General features: G+C 42.4%; 2 protein-coding genes across 2 annotated transcripts; one reads left to right on the plus strand and one right to left on the minus strand.

Moving 5' to 3' along the window:
- Nucleotides 1-233: 233 nt before the first annotated feature.
- On the minus strand, nt 234-2,307 carry ptger4c (prostaglandin E receptor 4 (subtype EP4) c; the record flags this gene model as incomplete). Its single annotated transcript, XM_080543187.1, has 2 exons — nt 234-857; nt 1,432-2,307. 2 exons carry the CDS (start codon nt 2,305-2,307, stop codon nt 234-236), a joined length of 1,500 nt encoding a protein of 499 aa, XP_080399313.1.
- Nucleotides 2,308-13,688: 11,381 nt separating this feature from the next.
- On the plus strand, nt 13,689-22,059 carry pif1 (PIF1 5'-to-3' DNA helicase homolog; the record flags this gene model as incomplete). Its single annotated transcript, XM_080543403.1, has 12 exons — nt 13,689-14,249; nt 14,537-14,669; nt 15,253-15,378; nt 16,431-16,584; nt 16,881-16,995; nt 17,803-17,909; nt 18,621-18,760; nt 19,346-19,452; nt 19,534-19,621; nt 20,069-20,214; nt 21,271-21,462; nt 22,006-22,059. 12 exons carry the CDS (start codon nt 13,689-13,691, stop codon nt 22,057-22,059), a joined length of 1,923 nt encoding a protein of 640 aa, XP_080399529.1.
- Nucleotides 22,060-22,853: the final 794 nt, after the last annotated feature.

A 22,853-nucleotide genomic window follows, 5' to 3' on the forward strand; every position in this document is an offset into this window, starting at 1 on the left:
AAAGGGCACCTACTGCACGACATGGGACCCCATCAGTGCACATGGTCAAGTTTAGACCATTGGAGGGGCACCAATAGGGCACGTCCTCTCATTTTCGCCACTCAAAGGGCATTTTCGCCACTCAAAAGGGCACTTAAGAGAGACGTTTTTCAACCGTGGGGGCACCAGGAGGGGCGGTCGCCCCCCCTGCCCCCCTATGAGTCCGCCAGTGACAACAGCACAGCATGTACTCATCAGAGGCACTTCACCGACTGACAGGAACTTGGTGTGCTGAAAGTACAAGTGACAATGTCTACTTTTCTAACGTGCGTATGATGGAGCGCCACTGGGACACCCTCCGCTGGCAGCGCTTCCCTGCGCCCGAGGGTTAGGTCCGGTTTGGACACCGAAGCGACCTCCGTCTCGAAGCCAAGCACGGCCGTCTGTTCCACACTGAACGGGTGAAAGTTGTCCCGTGCTGTGTCAAAATCCCAGGCCTGTCGCATGGTAAAGTCTATAAATGAATTTGTCCGGGCGGAAACCTGCAGGTTCACATGATCATTTCTGTAGTTGGTGGTGGTCGTGCGTAATAACGCGTAACTGGTCTCGTTGCTGCGCTCGCAGGATGGGGGTGAGTGTTGACCATCGTCCCAGGCTAAATTACCCCCATGATGACCCTCCTTGACATGTTCCACTGTCCTCTTTAACCTCTCACAGCCCCTGACCAACAGGTTTTTCCGGCACAAAATGTACACCCACGGGTCGAGGATGGGGTTGAACGAGGCGAAGCGAATGGCCATGAGATCACTGCGATAGTCTGGTTTCCCTCCGGCAGAGATATACGCTGGGTCGTATATCTGGTTTACAAAGATGCGCACCTGTCAGATTGAGAGAAGCAACAATAGTTAGGCTATAATGAAGCGAAGTAAGTAAATAATCGTAATTGTCAGCTCATTAGGTAAGAAACGCAGGCCACTGTGGTTTAAATAAAAAAATGCATTCTTTAATAGGCTAGCTAGTCGTGAGCTTAGAATGATAAGGTTCTATCTCCGTTTAGAATGATATGGTTCTATCTCCGTTTAGAATGATAAGGTTCTATCTCCGTTTAGAATGATAAGGTTCTATCTCCGTTTAGAATGATAAGGTTCTATCTCCGTTTAGAATGATAAGGTTCTATCTCCGTTTAGAATGATAAGGTTCTATCTCCGTTTAGAATGATAAGGTTCTATCTCCGTTTAGGGTAGTTCAGAGATATTGAGCGTCAAAGTTTTTACATTCCATTATGTTCTGTGAGATGGAACCTTTGTATTTTACTCAAAAAATGTCAACATTTTAAAAATAACACCACATAGGCATTAATAAACACCTAATGGATCAGATCATGTAAAAAACTAAATTTTGACCAAAAATTGAGATAGAACCTTATAATTCTAACGTCACGATATAACTTACCACTAGAGGAATGGAGCACACTAGGAACACGATGGTCATGAAGATCAGCAGCCAGAACATTTGAATCTCAGCCGCCGAGGCGACGGAGGGCAACCTCGGGAACCGGCGCCGGGACCCCCCTCCTGGGCCGGACACCCCCGCTCTTATCACTGTCCTGGTCTTCTGTCTCATCCCCACCAGGGACCGACACACGGCGAAGTTACAGAAGACAGTCACCGCGATCAACACCAGCATCACCCCGCCGTACAGGAACGAATACGACGCACCGAGGGGGTCCGGAGCTCTCCAGTCCAAGAAGCACCAAGTGCCCGGAAAGTGTCGCACGTGCTGTCCGAACCCAAAGCTGGGCATGACGCACAGCACGATGTTGGCCAGGTAGGTGCCGATCAGGGCCAAACGGGCCACGGTCCTGTCCACATAGCGAGAGTAGAGGTAGGCGTGGTTGATGGCCAAATAGCGCTCCACGGCCATTGCGCACAGGATGGACATCCCGGCCGAGCCAAAGAACAGCATGGAGAAAGAGAAAAAGTGGCATAAGAGCGCACCGCCGGGCCACTCGTTGGCCATGTAGGTGGCGATCACCACCGGGCTGGTGAAACAGGTCCCCAGCAGGTCCGTGATGGCCATCCCGCACACCAGGGTGTAGAAAGTGGTCTCTTTTTGCTCCTTCTTGGAGACGCAGAGCACCACGATGGCTACGAGGTTCCCCAGGACCCCGATGGCGAACATAGTGGCCGACGTGACCAGGGACTTCGACTCCAGTCGGAGAGGTGGGAATAAAGAAGCGCTCAGGTTTTGGGCGGCGAGATAGAGAGGTTGTATTGTAGGATCTGAAATGTTCGCGCCACCCTCGACATAAACGGAATTGTTAATCATTCTTAAAAATAAAATAAAATGAATCAATTATATCTTGATAATGTCACACAGGCAATTTCGTAGAAGCGTTTCTTATCCCTCAGAAATAGTATAGCCTGCCACAAAAGTATTTTTAAAAGACTAAATCTATAGGTGCAAATCTCATTTGAGCTTTGTAAACCCGTCTGCAAACATTGTTCCACAGCCCCCGTATGAAGATGCGCCTCGATCTGTTGTTCCTCCACTACTGAAGCTGCCTGCTGGTATAATAAGATGCGGGCAGGTCTCTTGCGCGCAGCCACTGATGTCAATAGCGTGACGTCATATATATGTCAATAGCGTGACGTCAGGCGAACGATGCAGTCTAGTAAATGAGAAGGCGATAAATAAGGTCGCCAAAGCTATGCCAAATACAATAACTGTTCACGTGTTCTCTCAAAATGCATTTATTCAACATGCATTGTCAATTGGTAAACCCAGCCTAATATAACACCACAGCTCAGTAGATTCCTCAACCGTGTCAAGCTCAATGGTTAAGCCAGTGTCTCGTTATTGCAACTATGTAATTGTAAAGCTCTCTCATAGACGTGAGGGAATCTAGGCCTATAGGACATACAGTGGGTTCGGAAAGTATTCAGTCAGTCCCCCTTATATTTTTCACCCTTTGTCATATTGCAGCCATTTGCTAAAATCAATTAATTTCATTTCTTTCATCGTTCATGCACACACAGCACCCAATATTGTCAGAAAAACACAGACTTGTAGACATTTTAGCAGATTTATTACAAAATAAACACTGAAATATCACATGGCCATAAGTATTCAGACCCTCTGCTGTGACACTTGTATATTTAACTCAGGTGCTGTCAAATTCTTCTGATCATCCTTGAGATGGGCCTACACCTTCATTGGAGTCCAGCTGTGCTTAATTATATTGATTGGACTTGATTGGGAAAAGCACACACCTGTCAATAGAAGACCTTACAGCTCACAGTGTAAAGTCAGAGCAAATGAGAATCATGAGGTCGGAGGAACTGACTGAAGAGCTGAGAGACGGAATTGTGGCAAGGCCAAAATATCCACCAAATATTGGATTGTAAAAGACATTTTGACTAGGGGTGCCCAAGTCTTTGCACCCCACTACCCCTGTAAATGGTAATAATGGGATGGAATTAGTTGCTTTGCCACTATCAATTCAGGAGCGGATTGTACTTTCTATGAAAATTAAAAGGCACCTGATGTGTTAGTCACCCAGTAGAAGGTGTCTTTTCCTCCTTGGTGCTACAATTATGGAAACGAGCAAAACATTTGAATTATGAATTATATCAAACTGGAAATCACCATCAGCACGGTGAGCAAGAAAACGCATGGACGTTCAAGCAGATCCATAGGTGGAGGAATATTAACAAAACATATATTTTTCACACATAATGGCCTAAAGCCCCTCAGGGAGATTGCTGTGGACCAATGGATGAGATATGTTTATACTCTATATTGCTGCACAGTGCACACGGGAATAGAGGCAGATCTGGTCGGCAAAGTGAAAGTCCCTCCCATGTCTGTACATCACGCTGCAGGCTTACTATGTGACTCCACAGCCAGGTATACCTCATCTGATATGAGCGGGGCTGGGTAATCTTATCTGGAATAATGAAAGAATTCATCATATCCAATGGAAGGTCTGTCTAATGCTGCGATATGGCTGCTGAGGCTGTGGAGCTCCGTCTCTGTCGTTGTAAGTGGATTCCTCTCCTCCTCATGTGGTGGGCTTCTGGACGGATTGGCCCCTGGGTGTGGGGTTTCCTACGCAGAATGTCTGCCCCCCCCCTCTCTGTAATAACCCAGAGCCTTCGAACGTCAGCCCACACACACACACACACACACACACACACACACGCGCACACACACACACACACACACACACACACACACACACACACACATAGACACACAAACTATTACCTGAGGGACAGATCGCCACCCACACATACACATGCACACACTATGGTATATGAGTCTAATGAGTGTGTGTGTGTGTGTGTGTGTGTACACATTGACAATTGGGCTGTTACAGTTGATTCTTTACTATTTAGCACATCGTTTATAGATAAACAATATGGCTTTAAATTCCCAGAACAAGAAGTGAGATACAATGACAAAGCAGCTTTGGAAAAGCATTATAATGGTTATTTCTTTAGTTATCTGGAGGGTGTTACTCGCCCCCACTCTTGGCATTGTCATACCGTAGAGACAAATTGGCGGCGTGAGTCAGAAATGAAACACTTGTTGATAACAAAGGCATTTGCATCATCTGTAGAAGGCCAATGGGTAAATGTGTCATTATTTTCACTGCCCGCAAGCACTTATTTTATTTTTATGATCTTCAGTTGAAGAGATAATGTTGCACCCTTCCTAATTCAGGATGCACCTTTGACACGATTAATTAATTTTAATTAACACCTCTTTGACACCGCCCTCAGCAGAACAGGCAGATGAATGGTTACACATGAGAGGGAGTAACCCTCAATTACAGGGTAGAATGCACTCAAGTGTGTCTCTTTGCACAGGAGTCCTCACAGCTAGGGTCCTCAAGGTGATGGTGTGTGTGTGTGTGTGTGTGTGTGTGTGTGTGTGTGTGTTTGTTTGTTTGTTCATGTACTCATACACAATTTTTGTCATTATTCTATTACCATTTTTGAAATTATGTGTAAAATAAGCATGCTAGAGAATAATACTGTCATATTTATTTGAGCAAAACCGTCTTCAGCTATTTATTTTTCCAGGTTTTTGCTCCTGCATCAAATTGGACAGTAATTACATTTTTTTAAATCGTATTTTATTATGATAACTGATTATGAGACTGATGCATTGGGGAGAGGATACTTTCCCAACCCCTTGGGAACACACACACACACACACACACGCACACACACACACACATGCACAGGCATATGCACACACGCGTGCACACACACATACACACACACAACTCTGAGTCTTAACCTTTTTTCTTCTTCTCTACATTAATTATTAATTATTGAATATAATTATGAATATGAATATTTAGCACCTCAAGAGTCTTGGCTGGGAGGAGGAGGTCACAGTGGAGTTCTCACTGTGATTCTGGATTCTTGGGGGATTCTTTGATTCTTTCCCAGGGAGGAAGAGCAGCTCAGTCTTGTTAAGGTTGTTGAGTTTGAGGTGGTGGGCTGACAAACAACCACGCATCATAAATGTCTGCAAGGCACGAGTCACCACCTGTGAGTCAGGGGCGGGGGGGGGGGGGGGGGGAGATAGTTTAGTGTCATAGCTGAGTTGTAGCAGAGTCACACTCTCTCTGATGTTACGGCACGAGTGTGGCCAAGGTGTTTACCCGGCGGAGTGAGAAATGGCAGCTCGTCGATGGTCGTGACGTCAGCAGGGATGTTATGATGCTTCCAGTAATACAGTGATGCTGTGATTCTCCACTCCGTCACAGCCCTCACACACAGTCTCTGCGAGGGGAAATCATTGATTCCCTCCCACAGAGTTCCAGCAGCCTCTACCTGCTGCCAAGTTAATTAAATAAATGAATGTCTCATTTTCCTAATCACTATTCTCATTCTCTCTCTCTTTCTCTCTCTCTCTCTCTCTCTCTCTCTCTCTCTCTCTCTCTCTCTCTCTCTCTCATTCTCTTCAGCAGGGGTTGATTGTGGATGGTTAACCTTGCAATGATAATCATGGTTATATAGTGCAATAGCCTTCCTGAGGTATTGAGGGGGAGGATACAAGTGTGTGCTGTATGCTAATACTGTTTACACATGAGGGCTGAACCATGGGGCTGAACCTGAACGATGTGTGGTGGGTTGCTACAGGCACATCACACCATGTGTGATCCCCCACACTGAATCACAGATAGGTCTAGTTACAATCCTTGCATGGCTGCATTGTGGATCCCCTAGCCTGCATCTATGTTCTTTACAACTCAACTTCGTCGTCATCCCACACATCCCCCATCCCCCTGCCTTGCTTAATACCTCATACCCTGCCCTGGACCCAGTGAAGCTGAGATGTCCTCTGACTGCCTGCTCTCTCTCTCTTTACTCTGATCATAGTAGGTTGGGATACAGTATCGTGAGCTTAGAATGATAAGGTTCTATCTCCGTTTAGAATGATAAGGTTCTATCTCCGTTTAGGGTAGTTCAGAGATATTGAGCGTCAAAGTTTTGACATGCCATTATGTTTTGTGAGATGGAACCTTTGTATGTTATGAATTACTAGCTAAAAAAATTAAACATTTAAAGAATAACACCACACAGGCATTAATAAACACCTAATGGATCAGATTATGTAAAAAAACTAAATTTTTACAAAAATGGAGATAGAACCTTATAATTCTAACGTCACGGTATGTTACCCTGGGTACAGACATGTCAGACAATATTCCTTAGTAGTTTAGACTATTTGTTTGTTTGTGTATTGCTGTTATGGACCCTGAGCCCAGAAACAAACAAATACATACAGAGGTAGTGGTTCACACTCCAGTGGAGGCTCGGCAGTGGAGATTAACATCTGATGACAGGCTCATTGGAATGCAATGGAAGTTCCACTGTGTGTGTGTGTGTGTGTGTGTGTGTGTGTGTGTGTGTGTGTCTATAATGGCATTGAATGAGCAATGGTATCAACACGTGCCTCCCCTGACACACACGTACATACACACATGCATGCACGCACGCACGCACGCACGCACACTCACATGCACGCCACACAAGCCTTGCCAAGCTCCTGAATAAACCATGGCTCTCTAAGAGTAGGGCTAATTAGTCTCTAAATGGTAGGTCTGGATGTTCAATGTAATGGTGACGCTTTGTGAAATATGGAGCATGTCCTCTGTCAGTTATAATGAGCACTCTGCTTTAAAGGGAGCCGTGCCAAAATAATTTAAATAACTATCACTTCCTGGAGGTTAGACGTGTGTGTGTGTGTGTGTGTGTGTGTGTGTGTGTGTGTGTGTGTGTGTGTGTGTGTGTGTAACTGACGTCTTCAAGTATCCATACAAACTGACATTTTAATGGCAGAAAAACACGTCTTAGCACAAACGTGGGTGCTGGAAAGGGGGCACTGGCCAGGATGCTAGGGGGTGTATCTGAAATATTAGTGATCTTTTCAAGGCCAGAATTTCTCTGCGCATGTGATACCACTTAACCAGCACATCGGCATGAGCAGCTTCTATTACCGTTACTCCACCCACCTGACCGCATGCGAGACAGTTCGGTGATAACTGGCCAAGCCTCTGCTGAAATCTTCTAACACTATTAATAAGGCCCCAGGTCTAGCCGGCGTCTACACAGACGCAATCAATGTTAATTGAATCTAGGTGTCTGAAAATGTATCTATTTCACCGTTGCAATTTCATATAATATCAATGACTGGTTCTGGTGTGTGAGCAAATAAAGGAACAATCAAATTATCCTTATATTATCGACAACTTAGGTTTTACTGGACACCACTTAATAAAAATATTTTTAAGATGATGACACAGAAGAATGAGCTTAGGTTTCATAACACTCACATAACCCTTTGTAGATGTACACATTTAGCACAGACAGTATCATTTTTAATTGTATTGGAGGGAAATGCTTGTGATTACATTGGTGCTATGAAACCAATAAAGTAATAATTGCCTTTGTGTGTTTTTAATACACCCCCTACTTCAGTCTCCATTTTAAAATGCCAATCTGGTATAATTGCTCTATTTCCTTGGCATATCAAATGATTATGTGTGAAACAATATTGCCAACTGCAACATTATCCTTTCTTCTCCAAATGCAGTGGCATTGGCAGAATTTCAAAAATCGGGTGAAAATATTATTTCATGCAGTGCATAATTGTCTAATGAAATAGGTGGAAAACAAACAAACAAACTAAATACAGGGAGGACAATTAAAGGTGTTTAAGTGACATATGTTGAGCAGAGAGACACACTTCAGTTCCTCTCTTCATCAGAGAGAGAGAGAGAGAGAGAGAGAGAGAGAGAGAGAGAGAGAGAGAGAGAGAGAGAGAGAGAGAGAGAGAGAGAGAGAGAGAGAGAGAGAGAGAGAGAGAGAGAGAGAGAGAGAGAATAGAATGAGTCACAGAGGAACCACCTCCTGGCATTTGCTGTTTTTTTATTTATTCAAATGTTCTTTGCAAGGGGGGATATCGTGAGCTTAGAATGATAAGGTTCTATCTCCGTTTAGGGCAGTTCAGAGATATTGAGCGTCAAGGTTTTTACATTCCATTATGTTTTGTGAGATGGAGCCTTTGTATTTTATTCATTACTAACTAAAAAATGTAAACATTTTAAAGAATAACACCACACAGGCATTAATAAACACCTAATGGATCAGATTATGTAAAACCCTCAATTTTGACAAAAATTTAAGGAAGAAAGAGGAGTGCAATAAAGGAGTCAAGGCAAGAGGAAGATGTATTGATCCTTCTTTATTGCTGATAAACCAAGAAAACATGATATTGTGTATACTGTAGTAGCAGCAGCAGGGTTTCCCAACATTCCTCCTCTGAGGAATCAAGAAAGTCAATGCCAGCTCACCACCTGACTAGCCAGCTTGCCAAACAGCAGACTCTGGGGTTGAGGAACACACACATTGGACTTTCAATCAAAACAGCGAGTGATAAACAACAATGGAAGACCAATGCCTTAAAGGACCTACAGTACTTCAAACAAAGGGACAGAAAATCACATTTGTTTCAAATGGAATGTACTTTAAGATATTTCCTTCATTTACAAGTAAAGGTAAGACCATGCAATATATATTTTCATTTGTGTTGAATGAGTATGAATAGTGGAAATGCTTTTTCCACTTTTTTGGGGGGGTGGGGGGGGGGGAGATCAGCTTCTGAAAATTGTAGACGACTATAAACTTGTTCTAAGTGGTCTTGGTGATTAATGTAAAGGAAATATAAAGGCTATGGTTAAATTGCTGTTGGTATGTGTGTAAATCTCACTCTGATATTAGCCGGTGCCTCCCGAGTCCCCAACCATCCTCACCGCACGTCACTGCAGCACACGCATGCCCAGTGTACTTGAATACGCGAATCCGTGTGGCCAGAGATTGTTTTGCATGACGGTGTGTGGCTAGACATCAGATTGACACCACGAAATTGCGTTTCGTCATTGTGGAGCCTACGTCTTAGATATTGAGGCTGGCTATTGTTTGTGTTGGCTATTCAGCATCTGTCTCTCTCTGTTTATTGACTGCCCTGATGACTGAGGGAGAAAACTGATGATTCCTGGATAAAGGCTTAGATGTAAGCACTCCTGAAGAGCAGTTGTTTCTAATGATACCTTCCTCATCCTCATTAGCAAATGAAAAAATGTACAGCACTGAAATTAATCAATGTTAATTAATCATAATAGTTAACGCACAAATGCATTTCGGCGTGTTCCTTTTTCAGCTTGCATGAATATTGTAATACTGATGGTGGTGTTCTGTTGGATTCACATTCACACTCCATTTCAGGCTACTGGATTTACATAAAACACCATTTTATTACTTTTCTCTTGTTCCTCTTCCTTCAGCCATGGATGACACACTTGCCCCGGAAACTCAGAGACATCGGGTCCTGAGTGGAAAATAACCACCAGAACAACCCTCCAAGTCGGAGTTCCAAGTGTGAAACTCTGAACAGTATTATGATACCAGAGTTTACCAGTTGTGATGTATCCACTGTAACCATACCTTCTCATCAGAAAACAGACACAGATTTTGACAGTAAATGGCCATTTTTGCCATTTCAACATATTCAACTGTTAACAATCACACACATTGTGTACTGTGTGTAGTTTGTTACCGTTCATTGTGAATTGCAAACAAAGTCTCATTGGTTGAAGAGTTGTTCCCATTTCAAAAGCAAATGCATTCATGTTGAACGAACCTACCATATAGCTAGGACCAGCACTATGAAAGGAAAGGCTGAATAAAAGAGTGGGTTATCAGTGTAGCGTTTACTGCTCAAACAATTTAATGCAAATGGTGGGCCACTCTATTTATAAAAAAAAAGATTTAATATGCAGTGACTTTCCAGTACAGCAATCTTCGCGAGATTTTGTTGAGGAAAAACTCTAAAAGCCACCCTACTTCAAAATGCAAATTACCTTACTGAATATAATATTCTGTGGGCCTTCTGTGGGCCATCTCATAGCGGCATGTCTCTTTCTAAAATGACTTTACTGGTGACACACAAGCTAAGTTATTAAAGCAATAATAGCAGGCAACTAAACAAACACAAAATGTGCAAAATGTCTTCCCTATTGGGCTTCCATGATTGGGATCAGTTCATAGAGGAGCTCCGACAGAAGGCAGAACAGCTGTAATTAGCTATATAAAGGAGTGTGGGAGTATGGGCTGTACTTCCCACCCCTGTGTGTACATTAGTCAAGGCCCTGGCTGTCTCTGTGTGCCCTTTCCACTGACGGGCTACGGGTATGGGCCCTGTCTCTGTCCTCTACATCGCTGTACTGGAATAAGCCACTCCAAGGACGATTATTATGAGAGTCAGAGAACAGATCGATTTTACAGACACAAGGGATATACATCTCCATATACATTATGTACATTTGAAATATGTATTTTTAAAAATCTCATACACATCTCACACTCACATCTCATAAGCTTCAGAATGGAACAAGCTTCCAGTGGCCCTAAAAAGCTTAGAGGGAGAGGTACGCTTTAAACGTGCAACAAAGAACTGGCTAGCCAGTGAGATGACAGAGTAGAAACACGTCATAGGTAGGGAGTGCAGGGAATGTGTGTAACTATCTATGTTTGTTTTTTATGGTTTTTATCATGTTTCTGTAAATTTGTTTTATGGTAACTGTCTGACCTGTCCTCAATCAGGGACCATGATGGAAATAAGCGCTTGCGCTTTATCATGTGTTTTTATCCCTTGGAAACTGTCTTTTTAATTCCACAATAAATCAAATCAAATCAAATAATGTTATTATGTGTGTACATGGAGTGGGGGTGGTTTGGAATCACACTCTCCTGATAAGGTCACCCTCCCTCCCTGCAATGTCTATGCCCAGATGTGTCCTCTTAGTATAGCGGGTTACATCTGTGGCATCCATGTGAGAGATCCAAGCTTCATACCCTGCCAGTTACATTCAAACCAAAGTAAATGTGTCAACAACCTTTTTTTTTAACTACCTATGGGATAAACGACCATTCCGGGTGAGATAGAAAAAAAGATTCTCCTTTGGTTTGAATGTGAAGCTAAGCCAACTTAAACACACCACTGCTTTAATGATGCAACCACTTTCCGCCATTGCAAATGGGAAACACCACAATAGACCATTTAATTGTGCGATTTAAATCACTTTCGACCCAGAAGCAGGAAATCCATTGAAATGTGCCTACTAATATATTGCAACAATCTTTCTATTGCTTTTTGTTTGTGCTTCCCAGTACATTTCCATTCCTGCTTTTCGTGTTCTTCCAATGGCCTCTCTGTCCTAAGCTCTTGTTTATGTTAAATAAAGAGAATGTGCTTGAAAGTAGAAAGGGTATTATGGGTTAAAAGAGTGTCCTCCTCAGGCTATGAGTAAAGGTTGTCAAAGGTTGTCAAGTGTAACCACAACATACTGTATCCTTTTCATGCTATGAAAGACCCTTCACAAAACACACCATGTGATACAGGAACCTGGGGAATAATGAGCTAATAACTCTTGTACTTCTAGGGATGCCTGCTGCTAGGTGCCTGCTTGACAATTGGCGCCTTCACAATGAATAGCATTTTTTGTCATTGTAGTTTGTCCCCCACTAATCACCAATAACATTTGTCCAAGGGCCAGAGTTGTTCTAAGTAGACACTGTGGGGGGCTGGACTTTAAAACGAAAAAAATAAATAAAAAATTATATATATATATATATATATATATATATATTATAATAATAATATATAATAATAATAATAATAATAATAATGACAGGGAGATGACGTATGACTGCTCTGGAGACAGACTGAAAGGACACACATTTGCCTATTATTTCATTACTTTTCTCCATATAACGACGTCGATCATTGATCGGAAACGACACTATATAATAGTTTGCCTAACTGGCCATCGGATTTGTGCTCCTAATATCTAAAAAGCACTACGGTTTTCTTATTTTATCGGATTAAAGTAGCGAAGACCAGAAATTCCCATTGACCGCCAGTCAAACTTCGACACTTCTAGCACCCAAAAAGGGGCGTGATCGTTCTGATGACAGGGAGATGACGCGCAATTGCTCGTATGAATTGTTTTTTCATTGGATGGGGTTTTAAATATCCCGCTTCTCATTGGTCAATGAGTATATACGTCAAAACACATCCATATATTTCATTGGATGGGGTTTTAAATGTCCCGCATATACGTCAAAATACATCCATACATTTCATTGGATGGGGTTTTAAATATCCCGCTTCTCATTGGTCAACAATAGTGGGCTGCTATTGGCTATCTTTTACACGAGAACTTTGAAAACTGTTTTCAGAGCAGAGGGCTCAAGAGCGAGCAACAAAGCAAGGCAATCTTTGCTTTGACTAAAAGTCACTTTAAGTTTAAGTGCATTATTGGATTTCGACAGGTAAGAATCATACTACAACAGTTATGTAGCTGGTGTCCTTTGCGATGTGTATGATCGTGTGTCTAGTGTACCAATGCCTATTTCAGTTGGAGCTAGTTACAAGTCGAGGGTTAAATTACATGCACATTTAACATTTGGTTTATTTGGCCTTCTAAAGTATTGGCATGATCACCTCGCCTCTGTCTCTTAATTATGAGACACTGAACAGCCGTGGGGCAAATTGCTACAATCACACTCACGTGCAAAACTTTCTGTTTTATTTTCTTTCTTTGTTGTGATGCATTCATTCTGTTTATGGAGACTGTTTTCAAACTGATATGGATGTTGTCACCAGTGGCACAGAGCCCACATTTTGTTACAAAAATGTTGCTTCAGGTCACTGTATTCACGCTGAAACATGGTTTAATGTTTTTGTATTATTAATGATTCTCTTCAGTATACAACAAATGAATGAATGAACGAATGGTCTTTATTGTCATTAATATAGTACAGGTACCATACAACGAAATTAAGTAGGAGGGCCTCCCCTGGTGCTAGGAAAAAGACTAAAAACAAGAGGGCCAAGGGTAAAATAAAAAAGTGAAAAGAGCTGGTTTACATAAATAAAGGCTATGTACACTATCTACTATACTATACGATAAAACACTGTGCTGTACTCTAACAAATCCTTTTAGTCGTGTTTTCATGGCTGCAGAGTCCTGGCTTCAGGTGGTTCAAACTGAGCACATATTTTTGTTACACTTCAGATGACATTGTGGCATTGTGTGTTTTATCCCCAGAGCCCACACAATCATGTTGCGAGGGGAAGATGCTGCCGAGATCCAGTGCAGTGTTGTGGTAGAGCGCCTGAACCCATCTGGCCAAGCCATCAAATGTCAAGTCATCAGAAAAGCATCTGTCGTTTTGGGGCGCAATGAGTTCCAGGAGATAGTACTACGTGTGCATGATGGAAAAGTACCTCAAAACTACACGCTCAAAGAGTTTCAGCTCTTTACCAGGTTTGCCAAGGATGGCAAGTGCACTGTCAAACTACTCCCCGAAAACATTCAGGTCCTCATCTCTGACTGCCCCACCGACCGACTCAGCATATTCTTGAAGACTCTGAACATCAAACATCAGGCTTGGCAGACTGGCAAGCCGCTGAGCGAGCGAACAAAGCTCCTAGCTGGTCTGCCACGCAGCTTTGAGACCATCAGCCCGTTACAACAGAAAGATGTACAGAAGGCTAACGAGCTGCGGGGTAGAGTGAATGCCCCTCTGGCCTCCAAAGGCCTGACTGAAAGAACTGCCAATAAGACCACTGCAGGACGACAGCAGGTCAAAAGACCAAGGACGGACTTTGACTCTAGCCCGGTGAGTTCGTGTTGGGATCATCACTGTTGTCCAAGCTATAACTTAGTTGCTTCATGTTAGCCTATGTAGTCGGAATAAAGGCTCATTCTGACATCACTTGGACAAAACAATCCTGGGCTGGTTGTTCATTACACTCATTACACTCATTACACACGACTTTAATTAGGCCTAACAGAAAGAGAAACAATTGAAGTTTTAAACATTTGAAGAGTTGGTTTGATATCAATTTGTAAGCAGCAAATCCTTAATGAGGTGCGGTTGTTTGTTTTTTCTTGTTCTGTTTTCAGGTGAAGGGTACACTCCACCCAAGCAAAAAGCCAACCCTGTCACTGCCAACAGCACGCAAGTTGAACAAAGAACAGGCTGCTGTCCTTAGTGCAGTCTTAAGCGGAAATAATGTTTTCTTCACGGGTAGCGCAGGTAATTTGCAATGTATTATACAGTCATTCAAAAGCCACAGACATTCACTGACCATGTTTGACTACATGTAATATGTGATGCAGTGCCTACCAAAATGTGAACCTGACAGTATGTGGTGTAGTGTTTAATCAAACTTAGACTCAACACTTTCATCCCATACACTGTTCCCTACCATGTTCTCAAGCCACAGTAACAATTCGGTTGTTAAGTCTGACGTCAAACGTGACGTTTAGCAATTTCCGGGTCCAAACCAGAAATTCCCCGCACCAGAGTACCAGTGTACTACAGCGGTAGAATGACAGTTCAATAGTTTTTTAGACTCAGATCTATTCATACAACAAGGGACACAGCACTTTCCCGTTTTCCACATAATATTGTCAGTGTCTGAGCCTCGGAAAGGTGCTATATAAATATAATGAATTATTACTATTACTGAGGCATTTCGAAGAGAGCGCCTCAGCCAACGTTGGACCCGGAAACACGTCACGACTTAACAACCGAATTGTGTTCTTATCAACTAACAGGACCCAAGATATTTTGAAATTGCCTAGAAAAAACGTGTGTTGTGTATTGCTTTGCTCAGGCACAGGGAAGTCCTTCCTGTTGAAGAGAATAGTGGGATCCCTGCCTCCCAAAAGCACGTACGCCACAGCCAGTACAGGTGTCGCAGCATGTCACATTGGAGGAACCACATTACACAACTTTGCAGGTAAGTCAACACACCGCTGAAAATGATAGAGGTACAGTTAGGTCCAAATATATTTGAATTTTTAAAATGTTTGTTATTTTAGCTCTTTACCAAAACATATTCAAGTTACAGTTATATAATGAATATGGGCTTAAAGTGCAGACTCTCAGCTTCAATTTGAGGGTATCACAAAGGAGGAAACCCAGCATTTGGTGACGTCCATGGGTTCCAGACTTCAGGTAGTCATGGCCTACAAAGGATTCGTGACAAAGTCTTGAAAATTTGCATTTTATTTATGATTATGTTAATTTGTCCAATTACATTTGAGCCCTTGAACATAGGGGACTGTGTATACATTTTTTTTTTTTACAATTCAAAACGTTGAATACAATATTTTTGTTCAACCCCTTAAATGAAATCTGAAAGTCTGCATCTCAATTGTTTCATTTCAAATACATTGTGGTGGCAATACATTCAAAATTATGAAAATTGAAAATTATGAAAATATTTCCGGACCTAACTGCATGTGTTCTCTATAGTGTAGGGTTAGACATGGCAGTGGCACAACTCCAATCTTTCTCCTCCAGGGTATCCGTGGTGTCTTGAAAAGTATTAAACGTTGATAAATCAATTTTGGGAAAATCAAGACCCTTAAGTATATCACGATTTTATGAGGTGTTGAATTTTGTAGGTATTTTTCTGAATTAGACTCTGTCCAAAGAGTTTGAGTCCTAAAAACTTTTAGTAAAAATGTGTTTTATAAAAAAACAAAGATGAACCGGAAATTCTGTTGTATGATAGTGGTCTAGTCTATTGCAAACTAAAACTGTTAAGTTAAAGGTGTCACTGATGTAAACGGTTACAGCTCGAAGTGGCAGTGAGGTCTGGAAAAATATTGACACGGTCTTTAAAAAGTCTTAGAAAGGTATTGAAATTAACCTCAAGATTCCTGTATATACCCTGAGTAGGTAACATAGACACGGCTGTTCTAGTGTCAACTGTCACTTAGATCCAACTGTCACTTTCAAATTAACCTCAAGATTCCTGTATATACCCTGTCCTCTCTCTGTCAGGTATTGGATCAGGCTCGGCCCCTCTGGAGCAGTGTCTGGAGTTAGCCCAGAGGCCCGGGGTCCTGCAGCACTGGACCAGCTGTCGCCACCTGGTCATAGACGAGATCTCCATGGTAGAGGCCCAGTTCTTTGACAAACTGGAATCCATAGCCAGGTAAGGATCTACTCAGGCCATGGAGGTTTGTATGGTGGTTGTGGTTTTCACTTTGAACGTTGTATTTCCTCCAATGCATGTGACATGCATAATGTGCGCTTTCTTGGTGAAATCTTTAGCATTATAGCTAAAATGTTGTTGTGTTTAATTAATGTGATGTATGTAGGTAACATCTAGACACGGCTGTTCTAGTGTTCCAACTGTCACTTAGATCCAACTGTCACTTTCAAATTAACCTCAAGATTCCTGTATATACCCTGTTACTGACATCTCTCTGGCCCTGCTGGCTCCTCCAGGTCTATTAGGAGGTCTACAGAGCCCTTTGGAGGCATCCAGCTGATCGTGTGTGGCGACTTCCTCCAGCTTCCTCCCGTCTCCAAGGGAAAGGACAAGGCCAGCTTCTGCTTCCAGGTTAGACGGCCATTTCTTTTTTTTTAAGTTATTTTTTCTGAGTGGGGCAGTCCCACTCATATATTTTCCATTTTTATTGACAGATACAGTAGAGATTTAGACAGGAAGGATGGGTGAGAGAGAGAGAGAAGGGATGACAACATGCAGAATATGTCCGCGGCCGGAATCGAACCGGGAACCCTGCGGTTACATGGTCAACGCTTAACCCGCTACGCCACCTAAGCGCCCTAGACGGCCCTTTTCATGGATAGAAGTAGATGAAATGTGTGGAGAAGGGTTAAAGCAAAATATCATTATTTTGCATAAAGAGCCTCATAGATATCCTAACAGCAATTTTAAGGACTAGGATATCTATGAGGTTAGTATGCATAAAATAATTATATTTTGCGATATCACTTCAATGGTGCAGCTTCAGTGATTTAAAAAAATAAATGGCAAGGTTAAGTCAGCTGGGTCAATGAATACAGTAGATGATTATCAAATGTGGTAAAAGTCAGAATTTTGTCTGTTTGTTTTCAAAAAATATCTGAGCTAAAGGAAGTTATGAATTTGTAGATTCTGACTGGCCCAACAATGTCCCTCTAGCTATCACAGTTCTCAATGTATTGCTAAATGATGCATTTTTGGCTTCTGGTTTTAACTTGGTAGGCCTTCCTAAGCACTGCTTTCTTAGGTAACATAGACACGGCTGTTCTAGTGTTACTGTCACTTAGATCCAACTGTCACTTAGATCCAACTGTCACTTTCAAATTAACCTCAACATTCCTGTATATACCCTGTTCTAAAAACCATTAACTCTGACCCAAGGCTAGGAGCTGGAGGAAGTGCATCCAGATGAACATGGAGCTGCTGGAGGTCCGCAGGCAGACTGACCAGTCGTTCATCTCTCTGCTGCAGGCAGTGAGGGTGGGCAGGTACTGGACTTCACACTGACCACTGAAAAGATTTGATTTGATTTGATTTTTATTTATTTGTTCAAGGGGGGGACACAGTACATTAATGAACAATTAAATGGAATGCGCACATATCATCAGTGTAAATGTACCCAATTAAAGCCATAGGCTAATTTCCGTTGGTGGTCCCCCTGCCAGAAGTAACGGGGCTACATTTCCTAATGGAATAAATCAGGTTATGGGGTAAAATAAACACATCATATAGATACAGTCATGATTAAAATAAACACAAAAATACAGTAGCTAAGATAAAATCAGATGGCATCTAACCTAACATGCATCACAGTAGGTCATATGACTACACAAAAAGCCCTAACCTGATTTAGCCTAATCTAACTGATCCCTAGTCCAGCAGGGTTAGAGGTGTGTGCAGGTTTGGTTTTGCTCCAAGAGAAGCCATTCTTAGTGTAATTAGTAGTCTAAAGTGGCGTTGTCACCTCCCATTGATCACTGATCTGAAAGCATAGAAATAGGGTGCATGCTTATTGTGAATTTGTTTTATGTCCAAGAGGAGGCGATGGTAGGTAGCTACTTTCTAATAAATCGTTAAAATAATCTATGCTAAAGAAGCTGCTAGTATTTGCTTATGGTATAATTTGCTCATGATATAATACAAGTTCAAAACTTTGTTGTCGCCACAGTTTTACAATGAGTCAATTAATCCCTCCACAGAGTCACAGAAGAAGTCACCGCCCAGTTGATGCAGAGTGCCTACCACAAGATCGAGCGTGACGGTATCCTAGCAACCAGGCTTTGCACGCACAAGGATGACGTGGAGCTCACTAACGAGAATAAGCTCCAACAGTTGCCAGGTTTCTGTTTTTCTTTTTTAATAAAGTTGTTCACATGAATTGTCCCCCGTGGGTCCTTCGATACATGTGAGTTTGTTGCCAAGAGGCAGGTGATGATTGGCTGCTACGTACGTGGTGTTTGAGTTGACCTTGAGGCTCTTGGGGGTGTAAACTCCCTCCCGTTGCCGTTTCCTTTTCTTAAGCCCTGACGTCACTACAGACTACCATGATAAATTCACATTTTTCTCAATCTCGTCTTTTGGATTCTGAAATGGCAAAAGAAAACTAAACATCATTGAATCGAACCGTATCGTATTGTAGTGAATTGTTACATGTTTAAAAAAAAAAAATCTTCTGTATCTTATCATAGACCGTGTATCTAGATGCGTATCAAATCAGTCTTACTCAAAGGCACACTAGTGGTGGTGTTCCTAGGTGGGATTGAAACTCATGACCTTCTGATCACTAGGCCCCCACTACCCCTACCTACTACCTACAGTAGTATCAACACCACTACCCCTACCTACTACCTACAGTAGTATCAACACCACTACCCACTATTTACTGGTTGTGTGTAATTTGAAGTTGTTTACCGTTACCTCCCAGGGTCTGTGCGGCTGTTTGAGGCAGTGGACAGCAACCCTGAGCTGGTGAAGACCATTGATGCCCAGAGTCCTGTCGGCAGGCTGCTACAGCTCAAAGTGGGCGCTCAGGTCAGTGCATGGGCCCGAGGGGGGGTGGGGGGTGGGGGGTCAACAATTAATTGCCATGTCTAAAAGTGATTGTATCCCTAGGTCATGCTAACGAAGAACCTGGATGTCCAAAGGGGCCTGGTCAACGGGGCTAGAGGAGTGGTAGTGGACTTTCAACCTGGCCAAAAGGGTTAATATTTGCAAATGCACACACACACACACACACACACACACACACACACACACACACACACACGCACACGCACTACATGAAATACAACACATCACTGAAGCCAGGTGTTGGCATGCACACAAAGTGCACATGACATCCCCATACATTAACATGGCTATTCACATTTCAACATATATCTCATTCATACTGAGAAATCATCTATAATTTAACCATATTGTTTACTGGGATTAAAATTGTGAAGGACTTCCTGAATAGTGTGCAATAGTGAATTCATACTACAAGGAAAGGCAAATCTAGTATGAGACCCCTTTCATTTTATACATGCTAAATGTTGGCACATTTTGCATACTGAAAACACCTACTGAATAGGTCGCAGCATTCAAACACAGCATGTAATCCCATCATTGTGCTGCTCTAACTCACTTCCTGTGGGCGTGTCTTCAGGTCTCCCACGCGTGCGTTTCTTGTGTGGCGTCACAGAGGTGCTGAAGCCCGAGCGCTGGATGTTCAAGGCAGGAGGCGGGCTCTATCTGAGCCGCCAGCAGCTGCCACTCAAACTGGCCTGGGCCATCTCCATCCACAAGAGTCAGGTGATGACCATATATGGTGTGCTCCAGGATGTACACTTTTTTTTTTTTTACCTCATTGAGATAAGGAATCTCTTTTTCAAGGGGGACCTGGCCAAGACGGGCAGCACAAGGACACAATCATACACTCAATACACAGATAATAACATAAGAAATTAAAAGCAGGTTTGGACAGGCACAGATACTGAATTAAAAGCAATGACAATGTTCCAATAAGATACACAGGGAACATATTAACATAGGGTAGGGAATCCAAACAGATCATGGTGATGGAACCAGTGAGTCATATATTTTATTTAATCTCAAAAGGTTGGATCCTCTCTACCCATGAAATATCACTGCAGCACTAAAATGGCTGTGTAAGGCATTTGGCTGTCCTGGTGCTGCCTGCTATCACAATAAATGTGGTCATTTAACATCCACTGTCAAACCCCTAAAGGGCAGAGGAAAGGTAAGGAAGAGAGTTAATTGGTCACCACCAGTCACCCATGTTTGCGCTCCCTCTCCTCTAGGCAGCAGTGATGTTACAGAATCACCATCATTGCAGCCTATAATTAGCCAGTTCCAGGTTTGAAGATGTCGGTCTAATGCAATTGTATTTGACTTCAGATTCTCAAACATTTGCTGTTGTTTCATCACTGTGTTACAGGACTATGACTCATGATAGATACTAACTAGAGTATGTTTGGCTAACATGTTCTCTGTATAGCTTGGTATAGCTCCCTGTCTGCATTTTAGGGGTTCTTATCCACTTTTTTTGTTTTTGTTTTGTGGGGCGGCTGTGGCACAGGAGGTAGAGCCACCGTCTAATGATCGCATGGTTGGCAGATCGGCGGTTCGAGCCCCGGCTGGCCACATGTCGAAGTGTCCTTGAGCAAGACACTGAACCCCAAATTGCTCCCAGTCAGCGGGTGGGCCGGCCGGCGCCTTGCATGGTAGCTTGCCGCCATTGGTGTGTAAATGTGTGTGTGAATGGGTGAATGAGAGGCCGTTGTAAGGCGCTTTGGATAAAGGCGCTATATAAGTGCAGTCCATTGACCATTTACCATTTGTTTTCAGGGCATGACGCTGGACTGTGTGGAGATCTCTCTGGCACGGGTGTTTGAGTGCGGACAGGCCTATGTAGCTCTGTCTCGTGCCAGTAGCCTAGAGGGACTGAGGGTCATGGACTTTGACCCCCGCGTAGTCCGCGCCGACCCCGACGTTCTTCTCTTCTATAGGAAGTTGAGGAAAGAGCGGTTGCTCCAGCAGGTGAGTGTCTCAAGTGTTGACACCTTTTATCCCTCGGTTCAGTTAGGTTGTAGGCTCTTTGAATACAAATCGTGATGTTAGAATTATAAGGTTCTATCTCCATTTGTCAAAATTTAGTTTTTTACATAATCTGATCCATTAGGTGTTTATTAATGCCTGTGTGGTGTTATTCTTCAAATGTTGACATTTTTTAGTCAGTAATTAATAGAATACAAAGGTTCCATCTCATAGAACATAATGGAATGTAAAAACTTTGACGCTCAATATCTCTGAACTACCCTAAACGGAGATAGAACCGTATCATTCAAAGCTCACGAAATGAACCAGATGGATAAGCCCCCCCCCCTATCCTAGTGGCGGCACACAGCCATAGTGACTTGCTGTTTGCTGCCATCCTGTGTTTGATGAGGTATAGTGCCGTTCTGTGGCAGCGCATTAGACTCATTAGTTTATAATGGGTCAGGCATTTTAAAACCATTGTCAGGCCCAGAAATGTTCTTTCTGTATTTCCAAAAAGCTCAAAGATGTGTGGTTTCTCTGCAGGCCTCCATGGTCGAGTTTGTGGGAAAAAGCAACAAAGAGAACAATCGTTGGTGAGGATCCCTCAACAACCCAATGATGTGCACTGTGTGCATGAGTGTCAACAGATGTACTATCCAACCATGTTTAATTTGTTTGTCCAGGTTTTGATTTTGAGTTAACATCTCAAACAGTTTTTCAACAATCTTAAATCATGGTATTTGGAATTATGGAAGCATGTACAGTATTGCATAAATAGTCTAGTGGCAAACAGACATAAGCATGTTATCCAGTTCACAAAAAGCAGTGCAGATGGTTTCTGAAATGGCCAACTATTTTTTGCTATATTCTTGCATCATGGAACTACACTGCCACCAGCTGTTCATCTGTGTAACACTTTCATACATACTGTATGTTCTTAATTTATTATCATGATCCTGAGCTTGTGAACATGTATTTCTTTTTTTTAACAAATAAAGTTTGAGTTTATCTACCTGTGGACTTTTTATGCAGATCTAAATTTGTCTTACATTTTATAATGTATTCCCTCAACAGGTCACTGATGGTTCCTTATGCATATTCTAGGGTTTGCTTCTCGTAAGGGCATTAGCTGAAACAGGGTATATACAGGAATCTTGAGGTTAATTTCAATACCTTTCTAAGACTTTTTAAAGACCGTGTCAATCTTTTTCCAGACCTCACCGCCACTTCGAGCTGTAACCGTTTACATCAGTGACACCATTAACTTAACAGTTTTAGTTTGCAATAGACTAGACCACTATCATACAACAGAATTTAAATAAATTCACGAACTTTTACTAAAAGTTTTTCTTTCAAACTCTTTGGACAGTCTAATTCAGAAAAATACCTAC

This window comes from Nansenia antarctica, assembly GCF_963989245.1.
Source record: "Nansenia antarctica genome assembly, chromosome: 12".
Lineage (NCBI taxonomy): Eukaryota > Metazoa > Chordata > Actinopteri > Argentiniformes > Microstomatidae > Nansenia > Nansenia antarctica.